Here is a 12,892-nt window from a genome sequence, read left to right on the forward strand (position 1 = left end):
ACCGAGAGAGGGAAAGGGGCTTGGCAGTGAGGGCTTTTGCCCAGCGAGAAGTAGATTTTTGTGTGTAGATGTCTCCCCCTCACCCCCTGATTATCCCCGCCTCCCTTGACATTTAATTAACACGCTACTTTTATTTTATTTTTATTTTTTTGGCCAATGCCCAGTGGTTTTTTTTTTTTTTTAACATCGGTTACTCCGGGGTTCCACGAAATTTGAAAGGGAAAAGATGGCTCAAGAAAGAGTTGAATGAGAAATAGTGATGTGGTGGCGTGTGGGTCGTGGTGTTCAATTGGTAGTCTTTGAATGGTTTTTACTGTGTGTAATCACTCTTCTCGTTTAAGATTCCCGAGTAGAAAAGATAATCTTGGCACAAAGACTGGTTTCTAGTTCAAAGGTTTTCGTTAATCGTGTTGAGTTGCTCCTGTGTAAGTTGAGAGCAAGAACAATGATACGATTTTGAAAATGAGATGAAAACTCAGTTGTAAATTGGGGGAAATGTATTATTGCTGGACTTTTTAGTCTTTAAAGAGTGTTTTTTTTTTAATGTAGGAAATATGTCTGCTCACTAAGTTGTTCTTTTAACCTTTGGTGGTTCTGCTAGTATTTTACTATGAGAAGAAACCTGAGTTAAGAGATAAGAAAGCATGTTTCCTGAAAACTTAAAATACCTGCATGGAATGAGTATACTTGCTTGGTTTGATAACACGTATTTTTATTTTTATTTTTTTGTATAACTGTAACATCAGCTTCATGGTAACAATAAGTTTTTTAAAAATCTCATTACAATTTTTTTGGTTGTAGAGAATTTAGAAATTATAAAGGAGAAAACAATTGCCTTATTTCTGATATCCTTTCATTTTTATTAATATTGTTTTGATACTGGAGATCAACCCAGGATGTTGGATTTGCTAGACAGGTGCTGTGCCACTGAACTGCGTACCAGCCCTTTTTAAAATTTATTTTTAGTGGTAACATTGAGTAAGGTTGCTGAAATCTCAATATTTTTAACATTCTCGTGGCTGTATCAGTATATTGGTATATCTTTGTGATTTGAAATTTTCATTGCTTGTAGTAATTGCAGCTATATCCTGGGTATCTCTAAGGTGAAATTATTTCCTTATACAGTGACTGAAAAAATTTAGTTTCATGACTCTTAAGGGGAACAGGGGGTAAGGGTGCCTGTCCTGGGGTTTCAACTCAGGGCCTGCATGCTGTCCCTGAGCTTTCTTTTGCTCAAGGCTAGCATGCTACCACTTTGAGCCACAGTTCCACCTCTGACTTATTCAAAGTAATTTATCCGAGATAAGTGTCTTATGGATTTTTCCTGCCCAAGCTGGCTTTGTACCACTATCCTCAGATCTCACCTTCCTGAGTATCTAGAATTACAGGTGTGGGCCATCGGCGCCTGTCTTGTTTCATGATTTTTAAGATCCATAATTATTTAAATCTAAGTGCTACAAACAGTAAAAGGCTTGCATCAAGAAATTTTTACAAGGAGTATTTGACAGAGCTTCTTATTGAAAGAGAAGTGTTTTCTTCACATGTTAACAAACTGCGTTATCTGAAAAGATTTTTTTAAAAAATAAAATTGCAGTGAACTCTATCCTTTTATTAGCTTTCATAAAAGTTCATCAGTAGGGGCATTAGGCTGACATTTATAGTTAGGTTTTTTATTTATTTTTTCTGTGGGTCATGGGGCTTGAACTCAGCTTGGGCCATATCTCTGAGTTCTTCAGCTCAAGGCTGCAACCTTATTCTTGGGCCAAGCCCCATTTCCCATTTTCTAGAGATTATTTGGAGATAAGAGTCTCAGGTCCTTTTGTGCTCAGGCTAGCTTTGAACCATGATCCTCAGATCTCAGCCTCCTGAGTAGCTGGGATTACAGGTGTGACCTACCACACCCGGCTGCATGTAAGTGTTTTAAGACTATATATGGGCTCTGATTTTCAATATGTTAAACATTTTAGGAGCTGAAGTTTCTGGTCTTTGTGCCTTATTTCTCTAGTTTATAGAATCAGAATAATAGCATTGATCTTAGAATTTTGTTAGGATTAAGTTAAAAGTGTAGAATAATATGACAACAAGTACGGTAACCATTACATGATTCATATATGTATATTTTTAATTTAATTTTTTTTTTTTTTTTTGCCAGTCCTGGGGTTTAAGCTCAGGGCCTGAGCACAATCCTTGGGCTTTCTCAAGGCTAGAGCTCTACCACTTGAGCCACAGCACCACTTCCAGCTTTTCCATGTATGCTGGGCAAGCACTCTACACTAGGCCAAACTCCCAGCCATGTTTCATATTTCTTAACAATTGCTGTTGTGAGTTTTTTTATATTTGCTTTTGATGATTCTGGCTTTTATTAGTTGTTTTACGTGTTTTCAGTTAAATGTAAGTTAAATTTGAAAGTTATAGTTTTTCAAAAGTTTGCAAATGTATACTTGAAAATAGCAATATGAATGGCATTTATTATATTTTTATTTTTTTGCCAGTCCTGGGGCTTGAACTCAGGGCCTGAGCACATCCTTGGGCTTTTTCAAGGCTACTACTCTACCACTCGAGCCATAGTGCCACTTCTGGCTTTTTCTGTGTACATGGTACTTAGGAATCGAACCCAGGGTTGTGCGTGCGAGGCAAGCACTTTACCACTAGACCAAACTCTTGGCCAACTATTAATTTATTAGTATAAGTGAATTGCCACTTACGTGATTTTTTTTTTTTTTATACTACCAGAAAAAATGTGACTACCAGGATTAAAAAAAAATAGGTACAAATTATGTGAATCCTTTTCTTTTTAAGTTTTATGGTCTTTCATTAACAGTCTAAACTTGGAACAGAAGCTATAGTTCTATTCTTTAGGGGTGGTGTGCTAGTCTTGAAACTTGAACTCAAAGCCTGGGTACTGTTCCTGAGCATTTTGCTCAAGTCTTTTCTTCCTACTGTGATATATTCTTCCTGCTGTGATCCTCTTATCTCAGTGTTTTGTGTAGCTAGGATTATAGACATGAGCCACCAGTGCTGGGCTCAACGTATCCTTTTTACTCATGTTTGAATGAATTTTGTGTTTCTTGGTATTGTTGAAGGTGATTATGATTTAGGCACACATGTGTTATGGCCACGATTTATGACATAAGGTACTGTGATTTGGCTATCAACTAATTTTTTTCTCCCTTGGGAGATACAGGTAGGTAACTCAAAACCTTAAGTTATATTTCTGAAATTATTTTATTTACAAAAGGTTTTCCTTCAAATCTGGTATAAAATTTTTTTTAAACTTTCCAAATGATGGAACTTGTGTAGAAAATGAAAATACTGCAACTATTGAAGTATATAGTGTAAGGAATGTTATTGGTAAACATATGCAATAGAAAAATGGTGAAGTGTATGGGCAGTATTTAATATTAGATTGTTAATATTTATTGCTTATTACATGATGTAGTAAATTATTGCTTTTGAAAACTTTTCTTGTCAAGTGGAAGGAGTGAAGGCCAGCTGAATGGTGAAACAAATACACCTATTGAAGGAAACCAGGCAGGTGATGCAGCTGCCTCTGCCAGGAGCCTACCAAATGAAGAAATAGTGCAGAAGATAGAGGAAGTACTTTCTGGGGTCTTAGATACAGAACTGCGATATAAACCAGGTAAGCTGGAGAACAATCATCTTAATCATCTTAAGTTTTTTTTTTTTTTAAACTTTCAGCAAAGCTCTTAGTGTCACTCCCTTCTTCCCTTCCTTCCTCCCACTTAAAAGCTGTCCCTGAACTTTTAAGTGCTCTACCACTTGAGCCACAACTCTACTTCGGGCTTTTTGGTAGATTATTTGGTCTCATATACTTTCCTATCCAGACTGGAACCTTAGATCTCAGCCTCCTGAGTGGCTAGGATTGTAGGTGTGAGCCATTAGCACCCTGTTAATAGTCATTTCTTAAGTTTTTGTTTACTTTCTTATTGTAGTACTCCTTTGAAAAAGGAACTGCACTTAAAAATGAATATTGAGCCGGGCATGGTGGCTCACTCCTGTAACTAGCTAGTCAGGAGTCTGAGATCTGAGGATCGAGGTTCAAAGCCAGCCTGGGCACTAAAGTCTGTGATGTTTTTATCTCCAAGTAACCACTAGAAAATCAGAAAGGGTGCTGTGGCTCAAGGGGTAGGGTAGTAACCTTGAGCTAAAGAGCTCAGAGACAGCGCCCAGGCCTAAAGTTCAAGCCCCATGAACTCCCCCCCCCCCCCCCCCCCCCCGGAACAAAAAGAATATCGATGATCCAGGTCTAGGAGTGCTTGCCTAGCATGCATGAAGCCCTAAATTTGATTCATTGGTACCACATAAACAGAAAAGGCTGGGCTGGGAGTTTGGCCTGGTGGTGGAGTGCTTGTCTAGCATGCACGAAGACCCGGGTTCGATTCCTAGGTACCACATACATAGAAAAAAAAAAAAAGCTGGAAGTGGTACTGAGGCTCAAGTGGTAGAGCTCTAGCCTTGAGAAAGTCCAAGGATAGTGCTCAGGCCCTGTGCTCAAGCCCAGGACTGGCAAACAAACAAAACAAACCCCAAAAAGCTGAAAATGGTGCTGTGGCTCAAGTGGTAGAGCACTGGAGGCCCAAGGACAGTGCCCAATCCCTGAGTTCAAGCCCTAGGAGTGGCAAAAACAAAAAAACCCAAGTGATACATTTACTTGATTTATTGGTAGGATATAATTTTTTGTCTATTTGATTTAAAAGTTTATAGTGCCCAAGCAGCATCTTCACATTTGAGTTTTTACTGAGAGCATTCTGTAAATGTCAGTTTTGGAATGAGCATACATAGTGTCGTGAATCAAATTTTAACAATTTTAAAGCATATCTCTGGAGATCTTATTTTAAAGTCCTAACTTAGAAATCTGATTTGTATATCTACTAAAAGTATAAGTGAAGCAGGGTGCCAGTGGCTCATGCCCAAGCAGGAAAGTCTGTGAGTGTCATCTCCAGTAAACTAAGACAATGTTAGCAGTAGAACATTCAGGTAATAGGGTGCTAGCCTTGAACAGATCAGCTCAGGGACAGAACCCAGGCCCTGAGTTCAAGCCACATGACTGCCCCCCCCCCAAAAAAAAAACAACAATGAAGAGGAGTCATATATGGGTATTAAGTTTTTTGGAATTAAGTAATTGATATTTAGAAATGAAGGGTTTGTGATTAATGATAAAGTAAGTCATTAGAAATGAGGTGTGGGATATGTTCTTTTACTAGGATGTGGTTTGCTAGTATGTGGTCACATACCTTATTTAGATTTATGGTTCTTAACAGCCTTTTCTTGTTTGAGGTGTTAGTTAACTAATCTTCAGTGTGAAACAAAATGAGTAGTTTTATTTTTGTGTATGTCTTATGTATTGGGCTTTTCTTTATAGTAGTAGTGGAAGAATTGTCTGAACAGCTTTTGCTAAGATTTCAAAGTTGTTGCTAATATATTTTGGCATTTAAAGTAAATTCTATGTGGTTATAAAATAAAATACAAACTTTCTTCAGTAGGAAAACCAAATTGAAATGTTTTTGCTTATATATTCAAGTGCTGCAAGAGTTAGCTGCCCATTTCTTATTAGCTTTAAAAGTTTTGTTTTTAATTTTTTCCTGTCTGGACACAGTCTTGGACACCTCTTGCTCAAGGCTAGCGCTCTTCCACTTGAGCCACAGCACCGCTTCCAGCCTTTTCTGGGTATGTGGTACTGAGGAACCACAGGACTTTGAGAACCTAGGACTTGGCGCGTGGGAGGCGAGCATTCTACCACTAGGCTGTGCTCCTGGGCTGTTTGAAAGCATTTTTTTGGAAAATAGATAGGTATTTAATTAGAATGTAATGTAGATGCAGTAATGTAAAATTTGAGTTATAAGTTGATGACTTATATTTGTTCAGATGTTAACATACTACTTAGAAGTAATACCAATCTTTGCTGACAAGATTACTCTTCAAGAGGCATTCTGTGTAGACTACTTTTTTTTTCCTTCAGTTGTGGGACTTGAACTCTGGACCTGGGCATTGATTGTCCCTGAGCTCTTCAGCTCAAGGCTGTCACTGTATACCTTGAACCACAATGCCACTTCCTGTTATGGTGATTATTTGGAGATAAGAGTCTCACAGACTTTTTTAGTGTAGCTAGGATTAAGTGCCTGACTAGTTTCCTTTTTTTGGCCAGTCCTGGGGCTTGAACTCAGGGCCTGGGCACTGTCTGTGGGAACTTTTTGCTCAAGGTCAGGGCTCCGCCATTTGAGCCACAGTGCCACTTCCGGCTTTTCCTGTGTCTGTGGTACTGCAGACTCGAACCTAGGGCTCCTGCATGTTAGGTAAGCACTCTATCATTAAGCTATGCCTCCGGCCCAATTTACATGTTTTCAAACAAATTTTGCTGCAGGGAAAAGTACCAGAACTTTACATATGCTTTACTTTTATAGAAGCAGAGTGCTTCTTTGCTACAGGAGTGGTTCTTTGCTGCATTTGCTACATCTTCAGTACCACTTAGTGTGTTTTTTTGTTAGTACTAGGGCTTGAACTCAGGGACTGGGCACCATCCTTGAACTTTATTTTGCTCAAGGCTAATACTCTGCCACTTGAGCCACAGTGCCATTTCTGGCTTCTGTGTATGTGGTACTGAGGAATTAAACTCAGGGCTTTCTGCATGCTAGGCAAGCAATCTACCACTAGGCTACACTCTTGGCCCCCTGATTACATTTTTTTGATTTATAAGAGAAATGACAGTTTGAAAGTACCAGAAAATTTTGTAACTTTTCATTTAACCTGAGGTATTAGATAAAGTAGAATGAAGATGTGGGTTTATAATGATTTATCTGTTCTGAATCTAAAAGCTGTAGGCTACAGCCCTACCCCTGGAGCCATGCCCCACTTCCCGTATTCTAGAGGTTAATTGGAGATAAAAGTCTCAGTCCTTTGTGCCCCAACTGGCTTTGAACCTTGGTCCTCAGATCTCAGTCTTCTGAGTAGCTGGGATTACCGGAGTTAGCTACCACGCCCAGCAGTTTACTTTTGTTTGACAGAATAATTTCTATTTCTTTCAGACTTGAAAGAGACCTCCAGAAAAAGTAGATGTGTATCTGTACAAACAGATCCTACTGATGAGATTCCCACCAAAAAATCAAAGAAGCATAAAAAGCACAAAAACAAAAAGAAGAAAAAGAAGAAAGAAAAGGAAAAAAAATATAAAAGACAGCCAGAAAACTCCGAGTCAAAGCCGAAATCTCATCATGATGGGAATGTAGATTTAGAATCTGATTCCTGTTTTAAGTTTGATCCGGAAATGTCAGCAATGGCACTGGAACATCCTGTAAAAGCATTTGGCCCACCTGAGACCAATGATTCCCCTGCAGTTATAGTAGAACCTCCAATAATGCCAGTGGAGTTACCAGAGTCACACCCATTAGAAACTCCGAAGCCAGTTACAAAACCCGCAGAACTGTCAGCTGGATCTGCATTAGTAAGCTCAGAGCAGTCTGTGTCAATAACACGGGAACCATCTGTGACAAAGATTCTGGATTCCTTTTCAACAGCACCAGTGCCTGCTACAGCAGCAGTGCTGAAGTCATCTGAGCCAGTAGTAACAATGTCAGTGGAATATCAGATGAAATCTGCACTGAAATCTTTGGAGAGCAGATCTCCAGAGCCATCAAAGACCATGTTGGTAGAGTCTCCGATAGCAAAAGAAACCCTTGTAGCAGCAGAAATACCTACTGAGGTTTATCCTGAACCAAGCCCATCAATGACAATGGATTTTCCAGAGTCATCTGCAGTGGAAGTGCTAAGATTGCCAGAGCAGCCTGTAGAAGTACCAATGGAGATTGCAGATTCATCTGTGACAAGACTGCAGGAGTCGCAGGAGCTGCTTCAGACCACAGCGTTGGAGCCGCCGGAGTCGTCGGTGGCCTCAGTGCTGGAGTTGCAGGGGCCACCTTCGACCTCCGTGTCGGAGATGCAAGGGCCCTCTGTGACTCCAGTGCTGGAGTTACCTGGGCCCTCGGCTACCCCAGTGTCAGAGTTGTCAGGGCCCCTTTCTACCCCAGTGCCCGAGTTGCCGGGGCCCCCTTCGACAGCAGTGCCTGAGTTGCTGGGGCCCTCTGTGACAGCAGTGCCACAGTTGTCGCAGGAGTTGCCAGGGCCCCCAGCATCACCTTTGGGGCTGGAGCCACCACAGGAGGTTCCAGAGCCACCTGTGATGGCACAGGAGTTGCCAGGCCTGCCTACAGTATCAGCAGCAGTAGAGTTGCCAGGGCAGCCTGCGGTAACAGTAGCAATGGAGTTGACCGATCAACCTGTGACGACGACCGAGTTCCAGCAGCCTGTGGGGATGACAGCGGTGGAACATCATGGGCATCCTGAGGTGACAACGGCCACAGGGTTGCTGGGGCAGCCTGAGGCAACGATGGTGCTGGAGTTGCCTGGACAGCCAGTGGCAACGACAGCGCTGGAGTTGTCTGGGCAGCCTTCGGTGACTGGGGTGCCAGAGTTGTCAGGGCTGCCTTCGGCAACTAGAGCACTGGAGTTGTCTGGGCAGTCTGTGGCAACTGGGGCACTAGAGTTATCCGGGCAGCTCATGGCAGCTGGGGCACTAGAGTTCTCGGGGCAGTCTGGGGCAGCTGGAGCACTGGAGCTTTTGGGGCAGCCTCTGGCAACAGGGGTGCTGGAGTTGCCTGGGCAGCCTGGGGCACCAGAGTTGCCTGGGCAGCCTGTGGCAACTGTGGCGCTGGAGATCTCTGTTCAGTCTGTGGTGACAACATCGGAGCTGTCAACGATGACGGTGTCGCAGTCCCTGGAGGTGCCCTCGACGACAGCGCTGGAATCCTATAATACGGTAGCACAGGAGCTGCCTACTACATTAGTGGGGGAGACTTCTGTAACAGTAGGCGTGGATCCCTTGATGGCCCAAGAATCCCATATGTTAGCTTCTAACACCATGGAGACCCATATGTTAGCTTCCAACACCATGGATTCCCAAATGCTAGCCTCCAACACTATGGATTCCCAGATGCTAGCATCCAACACCATGGATTCCCAGATGTTAGCCTCTAGCTCCATGGACTCCCAGATGTTAGCCTCCAGCTCCATGGACTCCCAGATGTTAGCCACCAGCTCCATGGACTCCCAGATGTTAGCCTCCAGCTCCATGGACTCCCAGATGTTAGCCTCCAGCTCCATGGACTCCCAGATGTTAGCCACCAGCTCCATGGACTCCCAGATGTTAGCCACCAGCTCCATGGACTCCCAGATGTTAGCCACCAGCTCCATGGACTCCCAGATGTTAGCCACCAGCTCCATGGACTCCCAGATGTTAGCCACCAGCTCCATGGACTCCCAGATGTTAGCTACCAGCTCCATGGACTCCCAGATGTTAGCATCTGGAACTATGGATTCTCAAATGTTAGCTTCTGGCACCATGGATCCCCAGATGTTAGCTTCTGGCACCATGGATGCTCAGATGTTGGCATCTAGTACTCAAGATTCTGCTATGATGGATTCAAAATCTCCGGATCCCTATAGGTTAGCTCAGGATCCTTACAGGTTGGCTCAGGATCCCTATAGGTTGGGTCATGACCCCTATAGATTAGGTCATGATGCCTACAGGTTAGGACAAGATCCCTATAGATTAGGCCATGATCCTTACAGACTAACTCCTGATCCCTATAGGATGTCGCCTAGACCCTATAGAATAGCACCCAGATCCTATAGGATAGCACCTAGGCCATACAGGTTAGCACCTAGACCCTTGATGTTGGCATCTAGACGGTCCATGATGATGTCCTATGCTGCAGAACGTTCCATGATGTCATCTTATGAACGCTCTATGATGTCTTATGAGCGGTCTATGATGTCCCCTATGGCTGAGCGCTCCATGATGTCAGCCTATGAGCGCTCTATGATGTCAGCCTATGAGCGCTCTATGATGTCTCCTATGGCTGAGCGCTCTATGATGTCAGCTTATGAACGTTCCATGATGTCAGCTTATGAACGTTCCATGATGTCTCCTATGGCTGATCGATCTATGATGTCAGTGGGTGCCGACCGGTCTATGATGTCATCGTACTCTGCTGCTGATCGGTCTATGATGTCATCGTACTCTGCAGCTGACCGATCTATGATGTCATCCTACACGGATCGTTCAATGATGTCTATGGCAGCTGATTCTTATACTGATTCTTATACTGACACCTATACAGAGGCATATATGGTGCCACCTTTGCCTCCTGAAGAACCTCCTACCATGCCACCTTTGCCACCTGAAGAACCACCAATGACACCACCACTGCCTCCTGAAGAACCTCCAGAGGGCCCAGCATTGCCTACTGAGCAGACAGTGCTAACAGGTGAAAATACTTGGCCCACAGAGGTGCCACCATTACCTCCTGAAGAATCTGTGGCACAATCTGAGCATCCAGGGAGTCAAAGTGAGATTTCAGAGCCTTCAGCAGTACCTGCTAATTATTCATTGTCTGGATCAGAGCAATCAGTGTTAGCATCTGAGGCCATTATGACAGTACCAGAAACACAAGAGCCAGAGTCTGCCGTTATGTCAACACCTGTTGAGTCTGCTATAGTAGCAGAACATGAAATGGTTCCAGAGACACCAGTGACTTACATGCTGTCTGAAACTCCTGTGTCAGCTGAATCAACTATGCTAACATCAGAGCCACCTATTACGTCAGATAGAGCAGAGACATTTGACTCCATGAGACCTGGAGATGTTGCCTCAGAAGCATCTGTGTCCCTGCTGGATCCCACAGTAACTATTCCAGAGCAAGCGGAGGGTGCTCTGGATCTGCCAGCCGTGGCTGTACCAGAACCTCTTGCTGTGGCTGTCCCAGAGCCTCCTGCTGTGACCTTCCCAGAGCCTTCTGTGGTTGTTCCTGAACCTCCTGCCATGGCTGTTTCAGAGCCTCCTGCTTTGGCTGTTTCAGAACCTCCTGCTGTGGCTGTCCTGGAGCTTCCAGCTGTGGCTGAGCCAGAGCATGTTACCATCCCTATGTCAGTTTCTGTCCTGGAGCCTACTGTGCCTGTCTTGGAACCAACATCAGTCCTTCAGCCTCCTGTGATTGTTTCAGAACCATGTGTTTCTGCCCAGGATTCTACTGTGACAATTTCTGAGCATACTGTCACTGACTTAGAGCAGACTCAAATAACATCAACTGAGGTGGCTATAGAGCCTGCACCAATGATAGTGGAGCCTAGTGTTATGTCATCACATGTTATGAAAGGGATGACTTTACTCTCTGGTGATCAAAATCTTACTCCAGAGGTTGGTATGCAGCAGATGCCATTGCATTCAGCTGAAGTGCCACATATTGAAGGACACCTGAGTGACTCTTACGAAAGTGGCCATATTATAAATACAGACCTTAATAACCATTTAATTCCTAAAGACATGGAATGTAGTACAGTGTCTGCTATTAGCACTGATCCTATTGGTGAAACTGCTGAAGAGAAAATTTTGCCCATCAATGAGACTGAACCATGCACGGTAGTAGATACTTGTCCTGTTAGTGAAGCTGATGAAGGAGGAACTCTGTCTTCTGCTGATCCTCTGGCCCTGGAAACTTGTAAAAATAATGAGTTTGCCACAGCATCTGCTCCTGAGTCAGTTGATGTTGAAGTGTCTTTAACTACTCAAGATACTGAACATGATATGGTAATTTCCACCAGCCCCAGTGGTGGTAGTGAAGCTGACATAGAGGGACCTTTGCCTGCTAAAGACATTCATCTTGATTTGCCATCCAATGATTTTGTTAATAGGGATGTAGAAGAGCCATTCCCTGTCAAAGGGAGTGACCAGATATCAGTTGCTCTCAGCCCTAGAGAAAGTAGTGGAGAAGATAAAGAAATAACTCTCCCTACTAAAGAAATACAATCTAATTCGGGATTTCCTGCAAGTATTGATGAAATTAATGAAGCAGATCTAGTGAGACCACTACTTCCTAAGGACATGGAACGTCTTACAAGCCTTAGAGCTGGTATTGAAGGACCTTTGCTTGCAAGTGAAGTTGAACGTGACAAAATAGCTGCCAGTCCAGTTGTAAATGTGCCAGAAAGAGCTTCTGAGTCTTCTTCAGAGGAAAAAGATGATTATGAAATTTTTGTGAAAGTTAAGGACACACATGAAAAAAGCAAGAAAAATAAAAACCGTGATAAGGGCGAGAAAGAAAAGAAGAGAGATTCTTCATTGAGATCTCGGAGTAAGCGCTCCAAGTCTTCTGAGCACAAGTCCCGTAAGCGTACCAGTGAGTCTAGGTCCAGGGCAAGGAAGCGATCATCTAAATCCAAGTCTCATCGTTCTCAAACTCGGTCACGTTCCCGTTCTAGACGCAGGAGGAGGAGCAGTAGGTCAAGATCAAAGTCTAGAGGTAGGCGTTCTGTATCAAAAGAGAAACGCAAAAGATCTCCAAAGCACAGATCCAAATCCAGGGAAAGAAAAAGAAAAAGGTCAAGTTCCCGAGATAACCGAAAAACAGCTAGAGCTCGAAGTCGAACCCCAAGTCGCCGGAGTAGGAGCCACACTCCAAGTCGACGAAGAAGATCTAGATCTGTTGGTAGAAGAAGGAGCTTTAGCATTTCCCCCAGCCGAAGGAGTCGCACCCCCAGCCGAAGGAGTCGCACCCCCAGCCGAAGGAGTCGCACCCCCAGCCGAAGGAGTCGCACCCCCAGCCGAAGGAGCCGCACCCCCAGCCGAAGGAGCCGCACCCCCAGCCGAAGGAGAAGATCAAGATCTGTGGTAAGAAGACGAAGCTTCAGTATATCACCGGTCAGATTGAGGCGATCAAGAACACCCTTGAGGAGAAGGTTTAGCAGATCTCCTATTCGTCGGAAAAGATCCAGGTCTTCTGAGAGAGGCAGGTCGCCCAAACGTCTAACAGATTTGGGTGAG

At 43.6% G+C, this 12,892-nt stretch overlaps 1 protein-coding gene across 4 annotated transcripts in view; it reads left to right on the top strand.

Moving 5' to 3' along the window:
• The window catches only part of Son (SON DNA and RNA binding protein), a 36,204-nt gene that overhangs the window by 765 nt on the left and 22,547 nt on the right, over positions 1-12,892 (top strand). For all 4 annotated transcript variants that reach the window (XM_090348937.1, XM_090348930.1, XM_090348933.1 and 1 more), the window contains exons 2-3: positions 3,474-3,640; positions 7,044-12,887. In XM_090348937.1, the coding sequence (XP_090205063.1) occupies positions 3,474-3,640; positions 7,044-12,887 (6,011 nt within the window). The remainder of the gene's footprint in view (positions 1-3,473; positions 3,641-7,043; positions 12,888-12,892) is intronic.

Source organism: Megascapheus bottae, chromosome 1 (genome assembly GCF_031878675.1).
Source record: "Megascapheus bottae isolate mThoBot1 chromosome 1, mThoBot2.hap1, whole genome shotgun sequence".
NCBI classification, from domain to species: Eukaryota; Metazoa; Chordata; class Mammalia; order Rodentia; family Geomyidae; genus Megascapheus; species Megascapheus bottae.